The following is an 18,792-nucleotide window of genomic DNA, read 5'->3' on the forward strand; positions in this document are numbered from 1 at the left end:
GACTTGGTTCAGGATACATGGCATCGTTTAATCAGCCAGCTCAGAAATTATTATTGCCACCATTTACTGACCAGGTGGTAAGGAATTTTATATAATAATCATAGTTCTTTTCAATAAAACACTCATTTTATTAGGATCACTATTAATGGCTAGGGATTCCCTTTGCTCTCATAACAACTTCAGCTCTTTGTGGCATTTCACAAGATGTTGGAAACATTCCTTTGAGATTCTGGTCTATGCAGATTTTTTAGGTGTACTTTCATCCTGCGAATCTCCTGTTCTACTACATCCCAAAGGTGTTCTTTTGGATTCAGATCCAGTGACTGGGAAGGTCACTGAAGAACACTGAACTCATTAGCCACTTTTACATGCAGCCTAATAATCCATTAGTAATCCCACTAATAGCTCAATCAGAATAGAATACGTCCATGTAAACACCTCAATCGGAATAGAATAATCTGATTGAGGCCATTCGGAATACAATTTCTATCTGATTGAACGAGGTGGGTAAACCGCTAAATAATCTGTTAAATAGAAGAATAACAGCCATGTAAACGCCTGAATCTGATTACACTCCAATCGGAACGTGTAAGTACGTTCTGCGCATGTGCGTCGCGTCATAGCGAAAGGTTTATGCCGTTCAGCATGGCGGAGCTGAAACTGGTCTGCAGAGGAGACGGAGTTTCTGCTCTGAGCTTTAAAAGACAGCGGTGGGACGGACGTCCAGCTTATGTGTCTCAGAGCACGACGTCTTCCTCTCGGCCTTCTTTAGTAAGTACATATGGAGGATGTTTTCTGAGTCTGGTGTCATTTTAAAGCAATTGAAAACACAGGTAATATGTAGCCATGATGAGATGCACATGGTCAGCAACAATACTCAAACAGGATGAGACATTTAAGTAATGATTGATTGGTAAGAGGCCCAAAGTGTGCCAAGAAAACATTCTCCACACCAGTACGACACCTCCACCAGCTTAGACTATTGACACAATAGAGGTTGGTCTAGGGATTCATGTTGCTGGCCCCAAATTCTGACCCTACCGTCTGTGAGCCTCAGCAGAAATCTAGATTCATCATACCAGGCTACAATTTTTACCTGTTCAGGTTTGGTGACCCTCAGATTTCTGTTCTTGACTGTCAGAAGAACCTGACATAGACGTCTGCTATTGTAGGCCATTCACTTCAAAGTTCGGAAAATCCCAGGAGACAGGCAGTTATAGAAATACTTTCATGTAATCATGGTCAAAATCAGAGATCACTTTATTCCCTTTTCTGATGGTCGATGTGGACATTATCTGTAGCTGCTGGCTCATTTGTGAATAAGGTAATGTACTGCATTGCCTGGGTGATTAGATAACTGCATGAATGAGTAGGTGTACCAGCATTCCTATTGAAGTGCTTTAATATTATAATAGTATATTTCTGCAGGGCTTCATAGTTCTTGTTTTCCTAGTTTTATATTGATTTTATCATTTCTATCAAAGTGTAGGCCTACCACAACCTTCAGGTCTATCAATTCAGTTCTACTAAGTGAATAGCAACCAAATAATTGAAGGTAGTGGTAGGCCTAAACTGTGAAAAAAAGTTAGTTAGTAGAACTAGTTTGTGTGGTGTAAATGGCCTGTATCACTTCTCCTTATCAAATAAAACATAAAAATCCATGCCATTTAAACTCTTTCTACACCTTAATAGGGCAGAGTACACAGAGAGATATGACTCATAAAATCCAAAATACACAATATATTTAAAACAAATGGAAATGTTTATACTTAGATGCAAATGAGTAGGAACATTAAATAAATGATTAAATTATTTTTAACTGACTCCTGCCTGTTTAAGGGTTAAGAGTACTGGCCCCTGGATTTTTGCTTTCTTTTTGTTCATCTAAAGCATTTTGCAATGTGTTTAACCAGTTTTGAATGCAATGGCATTGAAATACATATGAAAAATTATGCATTTTGTCAGTTTCAAGTGATCCAAATGAAGGCAGCTGGCAAATGTAGAGAGAACAGTGTGTTCTGTTACTGACACAAGTTTGAAAATGATGTGGAACTAGAATTATAGCAAATCAGCACTTCATCTCAGAAATGGCCAGTCATACATTACGTAACTTCCAACTATGCCAAAGAAAAAGCTCCTGCAATGACACTCCATATTTCCCATCATGCACAACAGGGAGCCGGTCACTGCTATAAAGAGCGGAATGTAAACAGAACAGCTGAATGTAAACAGAAGTAGCTCTACAACCATATTGCATTATATATATTAAGTTAGTCTTTATGCCTTTTAAGCATGCCAAGACCACACATTCAATTCAACATTTTCTTTCAACCCCTTAAAATACACACTCAGAAAAAAAGGTACGACACTGTCACTAGGGCAGTACCCTTCTCATCACTATGGTGGTACCTTCAGGGGTACATCTCAGTGCCTTTATTCATGGAATATAACCGTACCATAATCCACTGAAATGATATTTTCTAAGTTGTACTGACCCCACATGCCCCGTCTCATCACTAGGCTTTGTATTGAATGGTTCTGTTTTAAAACATTAGTTTATAAAAAGATACAAATGTCTACTTTTCCACTGGGAAATACTTATTTAAGGTGCACAGCTGGACCTTAAAAGCACTGTTGTACCTTTGAGGGAACGGTTACACTGTTTTTACCTTGATGAACGAATCATGTACCTGCATGGTACCATTATTTCTAATAGTGTACCAGCTTAGTACATCCTCAGGCTTATTATTCAGTAATTAGGTGAACTACAATGCAAACTGGGCTGAGCTTTTCTTAGGTTACAGAAGTGTGCAATAAAACTTTGGGTCTGCCATTGAAGGGACCACCGGACCACACAAGATGGAATGTTTAAAAAAGATCACATGGATAAATTAATATTTCTTTTCAGTGTCATAAAAGTAAATGCCACATGAAACGTAACAGTGTATCTTCGGGCTGCTGTAAAACGTCTGCCTCTGTTTGCTAAACCTTGATGAAACTGGCATTTAATTTAAAGCAATGGTACTGTACTTGCTGATATAAGTCTTGCATAACTAAACACTTTATGATTAGAGTTTATGGACTGAACATTGTTTTATAGGGTATCTGTTTGTGTTCTGTCTGGTCATGAAGAGAATTTCTCATTAAAGCTGAAATTAGATTTCCCAATTGAACAGGGAGTGTAAGACAGGTGATGTTAGCAGAGTTTACGATAATCAATCCAGATTTCGATTTTGCATCTTAAACTCTTCAACCTACTTAAAGTGAGACTCTTTGAAGAGTTTTACGGTAGGAGCAATTTGATTGCAATTTTTTAGAGTTTTACATGCAATACAGTGATCCTGTTATAAATTAGGCAAAGGTATGCAGCTGTCTTGACCCCCATGAGCCAAGGACTCCATTAAAAGTACAAATTAGATAACTTTGTGTTGATGTTAAATAACCTCTTCTGAATGTTATGCGATGACACAACTGTGAGAGACTAACTGATATGGATAAGGCACTTAACCAATAATCGAAACGATGCAGAGGAATTCTTTTTGGGTGTTGAAAGTGAAAATCAAGTCCTACAAGTGCAGCAGAGAAATGCAAAAGAAGAGAGGAAACAGCAAAAAAAATTTGCTTACTTGAATGCCCTGTGGTTTAGCAGACTATGCCCAATGCTAGTGTTAATGTTAGTATAGGTATCTCTGTTGTGGTAGATACTCTAAAAAGTAAGTTGTGCAAGTTACTAATTACTTCTTTTAAAATGTGCACATTCTCTTACTTATTAATTGCTGCTCTACTCATTAATTTACTTCTACATCACTCTGTACTGAGTTATCTCGATGCACTGGAAGATGATTTTGCTTCTTTTAAATGTATTTATTAAAATATGCCAAATTATCTGGCAACATAGTAACATAATTTTACCATAGAGAAATAAGTTCTAATATATTTTCTCAAGAGGAGAAAATGAAGATTATTTCACTTGCCAATGTGTCGTTTTTGCAGTGTAGATGGTTGCACCACTCTGGAGCCCAGAGTCTCAAGTAAGTAAAAATTTGCATCCATATTGCTTTTGCCTAGGTTTCGTTTACACAGCAGGTAAAAGAGGCCCAAATCCGATCTTTTTCCTCAGATGTGACACGTCATTTGTGTGTCAGTGTGAACAGCAAAAAACGCACTGAATCTGACATTTTCAATTCCGATTTGAGACGCTTTTATATGTGGTACTGAAATCCGATCCGTATCCGATCATGCGAGTATGCCACTCAGCCAGATCGGAATTGATGCGAATTTCACGTCAGTCCAACTCGACATTCATCGTCATTTCTCCTGCTGAGACTCAGAAACATTTAGTCTGATGTTTCAGTACAAAATTAGACGAGACTCGTCGCAGCCGCTCCGGGTTTGAAGACGTTTCGAACGAAGCGGCCGAGCGCGCCGGAGGAGCCCGAGGCTGCAGCGCCAGAGAGCAGTGTAAAGAACCCGAGGACACGAACCAAAGAAGCGGCCGAATAACGCGCCCTTTTCACGGCGAGCTCGACCACACTGGGGGTGATGAGCCCAGCTGTCAACACTGGGAGTCCATAACCGCTCCTGCGACGCTGGCCAAGACGAAACCGGGAGCGACTAGTGTTCGCTAGTCGTCATGATTGTTTACCTCGTGAAGTATTGTTCTTTTGCGCATGCGGGTCGGTTTGGGAGCTGATCTGTTCAGAGTGATGTGAACAGGCGAACAAAAAATCGGATTTGGTAAGAAAATTAGATTTGGGCCACTTTTACCTGCTGTGTAAACGTAAGAAGGTTTTGGGACATGTTTGGCCTAAAGTGTTAAGCATATTATTCATAATACTACAGAAGGAATTTACAGCAGCAGACATGAAGCTGTCATAAAGGCTGCTTTTGTCAGTTTTGCCAAGTTGACATAATATTTATGTGAAATGCCTTAGATTTGGTTGGCATATGGTACATATTTAATAGAATTTGGCTAGAATTTAACAGGATGGTGACCTATAACTCTGACCAAATTCTTTTGATCAACAGCTAATAGAGATATAATGACTTTCAAGTGGTCATCTATGATTCACTGCAAGAAAAGGTGCCAAAAGCATTCTTTGGAGTGACGCTTTAGAAGTTAAACACTCATTAAAGGCTTGTAAATGAGAAATGGCACCTACATTAAACCTTTATTCATCAACAAGAGGAATATATAGATTAATTATGACAAAACATTGTTAACTGTCATACAGATTTTTTCCAGTGGCATGGAAGGCTTATGGGTGATTCTGCAACTACAGGCACTTTTATGTCCTGGCTGTGATTTTTTTGTATATATGTTAACATTTTTAGCATAATGCACAGAAATTAGTTTATTAGTATCATAACACTTTCCCATATGAACTGGTTGCTAAATGCACTGAAGTTATATAAGTTATGTAGCCTGTTTTGCGTCAACGCAGCAGTTTTATTCATGTCCAACACCTGTGATTTTAGTCAATGTATTAATCAGAGGTACTAAATTACACAATCACATTTTTTCTGTTTAAAAGTAAAATCAAAATATTATTAAATAAGTACTGTTGTGGATGAGGCATGAGTGATTGTCTCTAACATTTGTCTCACATTTCTGTATGTATTTACAGCGACAATGATCATATGACCTAAAAAAAAAAAGAAAAAAAAGAATTTCAAATTTCAGTTTTCAAAGTCAAGCAAACCTACTTTCAGTTGAAAAAAAACCCAAGGCAAACAACAAACAAACACAAACAAACAGAAACGCAAAATTTTACAGAAATTTACAGGAAACACAATAATATAAGTCACATTTATAACTACTGTGTTTCAAATCAGGCTTTAAAAAAAGCCATGTTCATATTAAATTCAACTATATTTCAATTTGTCTGCCAAAGTCAAGTTTTTCCACAACACTCTGTTGGATGGAGTGAAGACGTGTCACAGTGAAGACATTTCACTTTCCAAAAAAATTTGGACTGCTCATGGTTGCAGAAACATTCATAACGTTATGAACACTCTTAAGTAACACTATTTTTATAAACTTAGTTTCAACCAAAGTCTTAAGCTCACTATAAACAGTAATACTCTTAAATTTAACTACTGTTAAATAATATTACCTTTTAATGCAAATGCTTAAAAAGCTCCAATAGACATCTCAGGATATTCCAGTGTCATACACATGTTTCTCTACTGAATCCATAATCCATATTTCACTGTCCTCCAGCTTTAACTGCATGGCCAGAACTGCAAATACTTCATCACTGAATGAAAAAGCTAAATGATGGTGCAGACTCGGAGCTGAGCTAATAGTGATGGGATTTTTAAAAAGGCTAATGGTATTACCAGGCAGAGTGTGATGAAGCTTCGTTTTTCTTGTTGCTGTTTTGTTTGCCTCTCCAAAAACTTTTTCAGTTTTCACCATAACATGCTTATACGGTCCGATTTCTCTCATGAACACCATCTGAAAGGGAAGAGTGAGACTGTCTGGGTCTTGACAGTAGAAAAACACATTCTTCATCGCTTATTCCCGCTTTCCAGAAGACTCGACATTTAAATGATGAAATGAAACAGATCAGACTGGACGTAGTGCTTGTCTAAAACTCATCTCACACTTTCAGATTGGATTGTAGAGGGTAAGATAACTTGGCCTGGACTGAAGAACTTCAGTTTTGCGATTTGGGGAGCTTGGTTTTAAGGACATCTTATTTTAGCTCTGGTTGAGCTAGACAAACAAAGCCTATCTAACACATTATTGTCCACTGTGTTATGTTTACACAAAAATACACAAAAACATCTCCAAAAAGTAACAGCTCATGCTATTCCCTGTGAGAAAGTGTTGCAAAAATGAATAACTAACTTTAAGTAACCCTTTTTTGAACAGCAGGTTAATTTAAAAATAGAATTATGTCACTGTTTTAACAAACCTGTGCTGCTTTTACAGGAAATGGAAAAGACTTTCTTGAAGGTGGTTGGTATGGGGTAGTGGGCAACTCTGCCTTCTACACTGTAGACTGGGATTCAGTCTCCTGCCTGGGCAAGCACCCTACACTGTACCAATAAGAGCCTTTGGGCAAGACTCCTAACACTACCTTCTGCTGCCTGTGTAAAACGATCAAAACTGTCACTCTGGATAAGAGCATCTGCCAAATGCCATAAATGTATGGCATGGAGTCTATATATGGAATTTAATCTGCAAAAACAGCCTGATTTCAATTCATTGTTTCTGTGATGTCAACAAAATCATCATTCAACCTATAGCAGTTTAGTTGCACCCATTTACACTGAGGTTATAAGCAGTGTTTCAGACAAGACTGCTTTGTGAATAAGGCACAATACAGAACAGCCGATCAGAACAGAGCTCATTTACTTAAATCAGTCAATAACAACAACACCTTGCTTAATTCTAAGGGATGAAGAGAGGCTGGAAATGGTCAAGTAAAAATGAATTTTGACTGTTTTTGGTATACCACACAAACACCACACAAACATTTTTCATTATACCACAGCAAGAAAAATGAAATATAAGGAAACTGCAGGATATGGTCAATTTAACTTCAAAATACATTAATATAATGACATTTTATTACAAGTAATTTTCTTTCTTTGTGTTCTTTTATCATATCAGTGTAAAAGAACAGTTGGCTTTTTTAAAGTAGTGTAAGCAAATAAAAAAACAATAAAAGTGGAGCTATGAGGCTTTGATTTGACACTGATAAATGCAGACCTAAATGAAGATAACCAGTAAACTATGTCTTTTTAACATGCTATATAGAATGAACCCTAATGTAAGAATCTTGTCATTGATGGTGAACCCACAAAGCATTCATGCTGTTCCACCACAAGCCAGACAGACAAAGCTAAACAAAAGCTCTTCCTTCTGGGAATCTGTGGTTTGTCATTCAGAAACAGTCGTTAAGCTTTGTGCTGCAAGTTCTTATGGGAAGATTCAGACCTTCTTAATATGACCAAGGATAATTCATGACCTCAATTTCATAGTTCAGCTACCGTTCTCAGCATCATTGTTCCAGTGTGAAATCAGAGACCTTTCATTTCCAAATTATTGCTAACAATATGATGGCTCATGACGACTAACGCAAGACCAAACTAGGCTAGAGGAGCACTGTGGCACACATGGCTAAAAAAGGTCACAGAGCCAGCCTAGAGTATGTGTGTGTGTGTGTGTGTATCCGGACTGTATACGTGTAGAGAGAGAGAGAGAGGGAAATGGAAGCGCTAAAGAACAGGAAGCCAGATAATGCACTCAGTGGAAAAGCGAAGAGTACGCAAAGCGGTGGCACTTGCTAAAAACACAATTAATAGATTTTTTTTGTTGACATTCCCCTCAACCTCCTCCCCTCCTGCCATCTACTGATTGAGCAGAAATAAATGAGACCATTTGAGAGAGGAGAGCAGGTAGCTAGCCACCTTTGTTATAAATAACTGTATAAACTTCATGTAATTATGACACATATTTACATTCAGTCAAATAGTTTTAGAACATTATAAAAATGTATCCCAAAAAGAGTAAACTTATAGGAGGGAGCAAAAACTTGATTTACCTGTAATATAAAGAAAGATCATGCAAACGAAATTCATTCCTAGCCGTTTCTGAGCACTTTTCTTGGTCCTTTTAATGTGCATACAGTGTAAAGGCCAGCTGCTCCATTCAAATGGTGTAGAACGATGAAACACACACACACACACACACATACAATTGTTTGTTTAATTATTTATTTATTTTGGTCAGTGACAAAATACATTGTTACCTTCAAAGCTTAAATAGTATATAGACATTATAACCATTGGTAAACCTTTCTTTTTGGACAGCAGTAGTACAAATTTTGCTGTTTCCTAGCAGGAAAATAATAAAAAAACAGTGGTTTCCTTTCCCTTAGGCTTCTCTCCACTTTAGTCATTGCCAATTCCACCTGCTAGCTGGGTCTCTCTAACCACACAAAGCTACCAGCTCTAGGAGGGAGAAGGCTAGCATGTGCCTCCTCTGAGTTATGTGAAGCCAGCCAATGCATTTTTCCAAACTGCCGCTAATATAACATCATTGGAAAGCTGAACATTTGGAGGAGGAGAAAACAGCCAAATAAGTCAGCTAACAGACACTCACATTGGCTACCAATGTGCTGAGTGATGGAGGAGAGGAAAGGCCATCCAACCCACCCAAAGAGAAGGAGGCCAATTACACTCTCCTGGGCTCCCAGTCATGGATAGCTGTGGCATCGCCAGGGCTCAAACCCACAATCTCCCAACTGCAGTGTCAAAGCTCAGACACTTGCACCACTCAGTGCCTTACTATTCGAAAGTTTTAATGACGTTCTTTAGATTACTTCATAAAATGTTTAATAAAATGGAAGAAAAACAGAGAAAAACATTTTTAGCACAACATCTAACTGATAGTAGACACAGTGGAGAAAGCCTGGACAAGGCTGCACTAAGAGTACTGTAAAGAACTCTGTTCCACAGAAGTGGGAATATCGTTCTGGGGCTGGATTTCTTACAATGTCAGTGAGCTTGTGTTCAATGATGGGATCATGAACTCCAAAGTGGAGACTTTCTAGATGCAAACCTGAAAAAGTCAGCAAAGAAACTGCAAAAATTATAATGAATTTAAACATCATGGTGTGCTAAAATAAATGGCATGTAGTTTGACATTTTGCTTCCTAACACAATTCATTTTATATTTGCACAAATGTCCCCAAAAAAGTATTTTTGGGGCCACTTTATTCAATACTACTTGTGCTTCTGCATTCTGTTAATGAAATCAGATTTTTACTGGGGTGGTCCGGGAATTATTTTGGAAATGCCTGCTTTTAGTATGGTTATTAATGAAGTGGCAGATGCTGCTCAGTAGCAGCTAGAAGCCTTCAGACATCTCCAAATTTCTGTCATAGCTCTCTGTGTGCTCTCTGCGTGGAGTCTGTTTCAGAATACTTGCAAGACCATTTAACAGCACAGTTGCTAAATGCCACAAAAATACAGCCTCGCAGCCTTGCCACAGAACTGAATCATCACCTCTGTGACCCAATTTCAACCAAAAGTTTATGGCATGAAGCTGGAATTCATGGCAGGGCTGCTCTTTGGAAACTGCTTGCATCCAAGAACAACACATAAGACACATATCTTAGTGTAAAGAGCATAAAATCAGAACAACAAATGGAATTATGGAATGATGAGTCTCCTTTGATTCTTTTTCCTACAACACATTTATCCAGAAGATGACATTTGCCCATAATGCCTATGCTCAGCTAGTGTAGGTAGAAATGTTTTGTGAGAAGTTCATACTCACAGTACAGAGTAGACTTCCACCTGCGTTCCTCAAATAACCACAAGCTGTTCATCTTGACAAATTCAGTACACGTATCCCACTACATATTTCAAGCATTCTGAAGGCAAATGTTGCCCTAATCGTTAAAAGGTACTTGATTTTACAAGCTTTGTAGCTTTCTTGAAAGAAAGGAGTTATGAAGTATGTGAACATTGTTAAAGTTTCAAAATGTCACTGCTATTCACTGCCAATGCAAAAATAGCTTGTTTTGCATTCATTGTGTTTGTGATGCCACAAAAAACCAACTCATTTAAACATATCCAACTTTTCAGTCTGTAACTATTTAGCTCTGCCCATTCATGATCAAGTTAAAAGGAGAGTTCTAGCCCTGTCTGACTTTTGAATGAGGTGCAATACAAGACAGCCAATCAGAACAGAGGTCATTGACATATCGTTGCTGTCCAATGAAAAACTCCAATCTCCAAAATAATAACAGGAGAAGGCAAAAACACTCTTACCTTTCTATGTAGGTCAATGTAAAGAGATTTTGTTCCAAGTGATTTTAAAGCATTTCTATCGGTCCATTCATTGTGATACATCGTGTGTTGGATTACATTTTCTGCAATTACTGAAATGTGTTGATCAACGTTTGACTCAAGTGTCACTAAATGAATTTAGTTTGTGTGATTAAAATGATTAGACTACTAATCATCAAAGTGAACACATTCACATCCCTGATTGAACCATATGGAACATCTATTAAAAGGAGATGCTGTGATTATCATTAAGCTGAACATTTTTCAGTGTTTGAAGTTTCAGCTAGTAGTTTTATCTTTGTATTCCACATCACATACTGTTAATACAATCACACGCCTAACAATACTGATTTAACACACCTGAAAAAGAGCTTGGCTGTATCTTATTGCTTTCAGTGCAGGCTGACTCACAGTTAATTACATTTCCTAGGTAGCTTCCCCAGCCGTATATAAAAAAAAAGGCTGAGGCTCTGCTTGTGATCATATTATATTCAGAACAGGAAAAAATCTTGACAGAGAATAGGAGAATAAGGAGAAGTTCACCCTTTTGGTCTCATTTAACATTGCTGTATAAGAGTTTCCCATCTCTGACTATGTGGACTGTCTTTGTTTTCAGGGCTATATGTAAGCTAGTGCTCTTTTCCAGTACAGAATGTCCTATACATTTCCCAGTGTTATCTAACTTCCTTATATTGTTCTTTATATCTGACAAAATCTAAACAAAATTAATCTCTCTCGCTCTCTCTCTCTCTCTCTCTCTCTCTCTCGCTCTCTCTCTCTCTCTCTCTCTCTCTCGCTCTCTCTCTCTCTCTCTCTCTCTCTCATATGTCAACAACCTCATGAATCCAGTGAACTAAGCATTAAGCTGCAACATAAAAAGGAAATGCAACAGTTGGTTAAAATCCAAATATTTTTTGTATGTTGTTTGGGCCATGACTTTGGGCCGCTGGGCATCCCCCCTCTTACATAACAAACCAAAAAGGCACTTGCTGTCTGTATCTAGTGTATGACTTCTGAAAACAGCAATGAAATAAATTTCACAACAAGTTCAGACACCAAAGACTGCTAAACTGGAGAAAAAGAGTGTTTTAAATGTAAGTAATTTAAATGCGCCAGGTCCACCTAAATAAATTGATATGGTACCACTTTATCTGAAGGCTAAATAGAGACTTCAACACAGTGCTTTAGCAGTAAATAACAGGTAAATGAATAACATATTCAATTAAAAAGCCACCCTGAACCTATTTATGAACACAACCAATTTACAAATTGTACTTGTCATGCTAAAGTAGTAATGTATCTGTAGTTTATAACACTTTCAGAGTTATGACCAGTGTTCGTTAGTCCCCTTCACTGAAAATTAAGATTAAAGATTAAAATGTGGCAAGTTGCTGAACACAAATAAAATATATCAACACACATTCTTTATACAAATTTGTCTGTTTTGGCAAGACTTGTGTTCATGTAACACATTTTATTTGTGTACATGCAAAGGAAAAATGAACATAATGCTAAAATGAATTGCAGGGATTAAAAGTAGATAGATGTTTTATGTTAATTAAATTTGATTTGTTTTCCGTGCAAGCTGTCATTGTATCTCTCTGGCTTGACCACACCACAAATGTCCTTTTTATTTCATGATCACTTACGCTGAATCACAAACGACTCCCTACTCCCTATGTAGTGCACTACGTAGGTCTTAAAATAATCACTCTGGCTCGCAAACAATGCATAATATGTCAGTGTTGTGAATTTTAGCCACATCTGCACAATTCCCTACACAATATATACTAGTGTAGAAATCCAAATTTCATAACTCACATAATGCACTATGTAGGAAGTAAGAAGCCATTTGGTACACAGCCATAGTGTTTGAGAGTTTCTTAAAATGTTCCACACTGTCTTCTGTACCCTCCATGTAGCAAAACACAATGTACTGTAGCTCCTAAGTCACTGTGTAACATCATATCTGGAACTGAGTCTGAGAGTGCAGTACTGCGGCACTGTGGTTACATCCTTATCACCCTGGCAGTAACCTCTGCTTTTGGCCTCAATGATTACATTTAGGTTGTTACGTTTGTTTTGTTTTTCCTCATCTTTGTCATCTCACCTGTCTGATTTCAACTGCTGGCATCTTCTCTGGGCAGAAGTGCCTCTGCTGAGCAGATACATGGGTTATAGTGGAGGGTGCTGCAATGTTTGTTTATGTGAATCTAGCTTTCTGTGTGATTAATATTGTTTAGTATCAAACTGGATGTGTTGGGCTATATAGCGGGTGATGACTCCACTTCTGTTAGGAAGTGGCCATAGCAGCCTTATGTGACGACACTGAGGGACATTAGAGCATTTGAAAATTCTATCTACGAAATTGGCTTTCCCACCTTGGGTGTATGGGTGTGTGTGTGGACCAGGTTTTTTGCCACATTGTGGACACCAAAACATGTTTGTGCACTTACGTTGTGGGGACCTTTCTTCCTTGCATTCCTTCCACAATGTAAATCATTACATTTTAAGGTCATGATAAGGTTAAGCCTAGCATTAAGGTTGGCGTAGTCTTAGTCCTGATTAAGGTCGGGGTAAGTATCCAGGGAATGAACAGAATGTTATAGCCACACAATTCACAGAAACAAGACTGTGTGTATGTGTTGATACTCCTGCCCTGACCACAGTTATAACCTTTCAGTTCACTGAGTTGCACTGATATATATTTTATTTGTGGAATTGAATCAAATAAATACAGACCACTATTTCTCCAGTGACGAGTAAACCGAGGCCTGAAATCTAAATTTGATTGTAAACTTATGCATTGACCCACCCTGCTGAGTCTAAAGGAGGGTGTGGACACTCCCCCGCCCCCCCTGCTGTGACTGGCTGCCCGCTGGTGGGTAGGGGCTCCGCTTCTCCAGCGCGTTTATAGCACTTAGTCGCCCTAGAGCGCGCGCCACAGAGGAGGAGAGGAGCGCGCGCAAAACATCTGGATGCAAACAGCGCGCAGCAGCAGCAGCCCGAGAATGCCCTGAAAGTCCACGCCAGGAATGAGCTCATACTCACTGACCCATCGCCGCGTTCACCTCAGAGCCCCGCTTTCTTCTCCTCCATGATCCACTCTTCGAACTCCACGATGGGGCGCGCGGCCAACGCCTCCGCGCCCGCCAACGCGAGCGACCCGTTCGGCCGTAACGAGGAGGTGGCCAAGCTGGAGATCACCGTGCTGAGCTTGACGTTCGTGGTGGCCGTGATCGGCAACGTGAGCGTGCTGGCCGCCGTGTACAACACGAAGAAGAAGACGTCGCGCATGCACCTGTTCATCAAGCACCTGAGCCTGGCCGACCTGGTGGTCGCCTTCTTCCAGGTGCTGCCGCAGCTCTGCTGGGAGGTCACGTTCCGCTTCACCGGACCCGACCTGCTGTGCCGGCTCGTCAAGCACCTGCAGGTGCTCGGCATGTTCGCCTCCACCTACATGATGGTCATGATGACGGTGGACCGCTACATCGCCATCTGCCACCCGCTGAAGACCCTGCAGCAGCCCACGCGGCGCGCCTACGCCATGATCGGCGCCACGTGGGCCAGCAGTCTGGTGCTGAGCGCGCCGCAGGCCTTCATCTTCTCCCTCAGCGAGATCCACAACGGCTCGGGCGTCTACGACTGCTGGGGCCACTTCATCGAGCCGTGGGGCATCCGGGCCTACGTCACCTGGATCACCGTGGGCATCTTCCTCGTGCCCGTGCTCGTGCTTATGCTCTGCTACGGCTTCATCTGCCACAGCATCTGGAGGAACATCAAGTGCAAGACCAGAGGGAATGGGCTGGTGGGCAAGAGCTCGGTGAGCGGCGTCAGCACCATCAGCAGAGCCAAGCTGAGGACCGTGAAGATGACGCTGGTGATCGTGCTGGCGTACATTGTGTGCTGGGCGCCTTTCTTCATCGTGCAGATGTGGTCGGTGTGGGACGCGAAATTTAGCTGGCACGGTACGTGAACTTTTTTCTCTTTTTTGGAGCTGTGAAAGACAACAAGCTGAAAAAGCAACTGCTATTTAAAATGAACAGAGAGAGAGAGAGGGAGAGTGAGAGAGTTCTACTGGAGAGTTCTCTACATTTATATTTAAGGTGCTCTGTGAAACAGTATAGACACTCTTCTTAAATGAAAAAGCCTTTATTGTAACATTGGAGCAAACATAGTGTCTTAATGCCTTATGCCTTTGGCCGTAAATGAACACAGTTACTGAATTCAACACTGGAGATTCAACAGTCTCTAAAACAACTTCTTGTAATTGAAGGGTTTCATTCCAAGGTACATTATAGACCACTTTCAATCATTTTCCTTCTTGTTTTCATTGTTAGGAGTGAGCTTTACATATACAAGAAATATTAATGCTGTCTTATGATTAATATCACCTTTATTAGAGAAATAATAATGTGTTTTCCATTATACATCAGCCCTTATTCTTCTCAAAACTCATTACACCCAAAACTGTTAGAATGAATACACAGCATTTGAAACCCTTTAATTATGAATTCCTAAATTATTGTCTGGAAAGTATAGCCTAATGCATGTAGCCTGAGTTCACTGTCTGATAGATAAATAATAAGGATAAATAAAGCCTGTTTTTTGCAGATATGGAGATCGCTGTGATGTGATAGTTGTGTATGATACATAGGCTGTCAGTGGAGGACAGCTGGTGAGCATAAAATGCTCCTTAAAATTCCCCTCTGACTTAGATGGAATTTGGACTCTGTTTCTCTTCTTCTTTCATGTCATTAGCTGCAAGCGAAATTAAACAAAACGAATGGCCATAGTCAGCGAAGTAATCCTATCCCATACATAACGGTTGTAGTTGTGATAAACTGTGATTCCAACCCAGATTTTAGTGATATATTTGCTCTCTGTAAACAAACAAACAATCAAACAAACTAATAAATGAATGAATAAGTAAATACAGAAAGAATTAAATAGTTGTTGGTGTTGTTATTCTCAGTAATAGTAATAATAATAATTATTATTTATAATTATAATTATTAATATTTATTTATTTGTTTGTTTATTTGTTTATTTTTAAATTGCTCTTCATGTAAGTAATTCACCTTGTCTCCTTTTGTCTCCTCTTCAATGCACACCCAGATTCAGAGAACACTGCAGTGACTCTGTCAGCACTGCTCGCGAGTCTGAACAGCTGTTGTAATCCCTGGATCTACATGATATTCAGTGGGCATCTCCTCCACGACTTCGCACACTGCTTTCCCTGCTACCCCAAAATACAGCACAAGTTCAAGAAAGAGGACTCAGACAGCAGCTTACGCAGAACCACAATACTGACTAAACTCCCTAACCGGAGCCCCACCTGTAGTCTGGGCAACTGGAGAGACCTTGATCAAACCCCTAAAGCTGACCAGTCCACTCCACTGGAAACATGACATTGTTCGTTGCCTCTGGGACTAAGAATATTCTCACAGCAGGGGCACATTTAAGGTGGTTTTGTTTTTTAAAGTCTAGTTGGGAAGTGGAGACTGAACTGAGAAGGCTATGCAGTAAATCTCAAGTGTGGCAAAAAGCACAATAGACATGATCACCAAACACAAGGTCTTTCCGCTGATAAGTGCACATTTATGGGCAGGCATGGGATTTATCTGGGCTCCAGTAAGCCTACAGGAGCCTTTGAATGCCAATACAAATCCTGGAGCCAAGCACCAAGTCAGCTCTGCTATTCTGAGAATGGGAGTGAGTCTAAGTCAATAGATGACACTTTAGAAAAATTTTCATTTATGTTGCACTAATCTGAAAAAGGAAAATATCATACAGTAGGACTTGTTGTTAAATCACTGCAGAGGGGATAAAAGGATGAGCCTATGAGAAAACTGTCAGCTGTGAGCTGGAACTCAATGTTCATGTTGCTCTGAGAATTGCTGGTTGTTTACAAGGTTAGATGTGGTCACCTGGGTCAATAACCAAGTTTGAGGCTGATCTCTCTCTCTCTCTCTCTCTCTCTCTCTCTCTCTCTCTCTCTCTCTCTCTCTCTCTCTCACACACACACACACACACACACACACACACACATACAGAACTTCTATACAAATAAAAGGAAACTTTTCCTATGGTTTTCCACCACATCAGTCTCTGCCCTGGCTGAGTTGACTCAGGCCTTTATTGGTTTTTAAATCATTTGTTTTTTACTCCCATCTCCCATTCCAGCACCATGCATGCATTACTTCTGGCTACACAACTAACTGACGTAATGTGAACACAGATGAGTCAAGGCATCTTCATTTGTGTAAACTCAAATTAAATGATCATCTTACTTTAAGACACTGTTTACAATTAAGCTGATTTTTTCACTATGTTTTCCAGAGAGAATGATCTGGAGATTAAGACTGTAATATCTTTAAATATAAATTAGCCCTGGATATGGACTTTTATTAGAAGATTTGACAGTTGTATCAGTTATAACACGATTCAGAAGCTGTTGTCAATATACATATTGCATCTGTAAAGAAATAGCCTACATAACTGCAACAAGTGGAATGTTGTTTTTCTGTATATCAGATGTTTTGTGTTTATATGAAATTATGTTGTCAGAAGTGTCCCTTTTTTGATGTCTGGATGATATAGTACTGCTCAAAGTGTTGTTGATGCAGTGTCTGTTGCCTGTAATCAATTATTGCACCACTTCCCATGCATATTGATGTATCCATGTGCAAAAGTAAAATAAACCACTCTGTGAAACGTCCTTTTGGATGTGCTTTCTCAGCGTTGTGAAACAAGAGTAGCCATTGCCAGAGTTGTCCTCATTCTGGAAAGAAGAGTTAAATGTTATGGTCCCTTTTCTGACTGCTTTAAGCACTCTTTAGCACTCACAATCTGTCCATTTCATTACTGTTCCCAGTGGTGGAAACATGTGGTACTCTAGAGTGGATGCAGCAGTACTTGGAATACTTTGACAGCAGTCAGTATTTATCTCAGATCTCACAATGACTGATCAACGTTTGATACAGAATATTCAGAAAAAGCTGGCTTGAATAAACTCAGACCTTTGTCTACAACTGCCACCAGCTTCCAGTATCCCACATTTCCCAGAATAGCCTGACAGTCTTCCTGTTTCTCTCACAAATTTCCTTTTTCCCAATTTAACCATGTGCTTATCCTCAACTTGCTATGATTGCGCTGCCATAAGTCCAGGGAGCTGGGAAGAGCAGAGGCAGCTGTGCACGTCTAGACTTTGTGAATGTTTGTGTGTAAACACAGGCGAATGGGAACATACGTATGAGAGAGAGAAAGGGAGAGGAGAAGTGCAGCGGTGTAGTCTTGTCTGAAGCATTGGATGTATAATGACTATAGCTGCCTACCCTCATGCACCTTTTATGTAAATAAACACCATTATGGGTATATAGTAACAATAACGACTGTTTAAAATAATGGTTCTCCCATTTTAACATAGAACAGCTACAAACACAACTGCAGACAGACAATAACTGCAATAAAAACTAAATTATACAAATAAACCAGCTGTTGGTGTCCAGCAGTAATAATCATTGTGCATGTACTATTCTTAATGCGCTGATAATTAATATTTTGGTTAATAGTCTTAGCTCTAGTGCAGAAGTAAAGAAACAAACTTTGAATGCCAAGCATGTCTTGATCGATCAGCTATCCTTTTTTTCCCATCACGTTAAAGAAGATTTTCTCTTGTGCAGATATTTCATAAAGTGGTGAATCTAAGAAAAAGAGTCATGTTTTAGTGATAAACAGAAAACAACGCACTTCAGAACTTTTGTTCTTCTCAGGAGTTTTAAATGTGAACACCGATATGACATTACAAAAAATACAATAAAAGGTCATGAGAATTCTTTTTTGTATGTATTTATATGTTTTTAATATCTTGCTACAGAGAATACAGCTAGAAGAACACAGGTCTGGCTGATGACTTCTCTCTCTTCACTGCAGCTATTAGACAGATTTTATTAAATTCCATCAGCAGCACCTGATTTA

At 39.4% G+C, this 18,792-nt stretch overlaps 1 protein-coding gene across 1 annotated transcript; it reads left to right on the top strand.

The window, feature by feature from the left end:
• The first annotated feature begins 13,734 nt into the window (after positions 1 to 13,734).
• On the top strand, positions 13,735 to 17,533 carry avpr1aa (arginine vasopressin receptor 1Aa). Its single transcript, XM_017701165.2, has 2 exons — positions 13,735 to 14,780; positions 15,931 to 17,533. Exons 1-2 carry the CDS (start codon positions 13,910 to 13,912, stop codon positions 16,221 to 16,223), a joined length of 1,164 nt encoding a protein of 387 aa, XP_017556654.1. The 5' UTR covers positions 13,735 to 13,909; the 3' UTR covers positions 16,224 to 17,533.
• Positions 17,534 to 18,792: the final 1,259 nt, after the last annotated feature.

The sequence above is a fragment of the Pygocentrus nattereri genome, chromosome 11, assembly GCF_015220715.1.
Source record: "Pygocentrus nattereri isolate fPygNat1 chromosome 11, fPygNat1.pri, whole genome shotgun sequence".
In the NCBI taxonomy this organism is placed as follows: Eukaryota; Metazoa; Chordata; class Actinopteri; order Characiformes; family Serrasalmidae; genus Pygocentrus; species Pygocentrus nattereri.

Coding starts and splice junctions, on each gene's coding strand:
- avpr1aa (XM_017701165.2), top strand. CDS start 13,910: ATGATCCACTCTTCGAACTCCACGATGGGGCGCGCGGCCAACGCCTCC. Junction 14,781..15,930: donor CGCGAAATTTAGCTGGCACG/GTACGTGAACTT, acceptor ATGCACACCCAG/ATTCAGAGAACACTGCAGTG.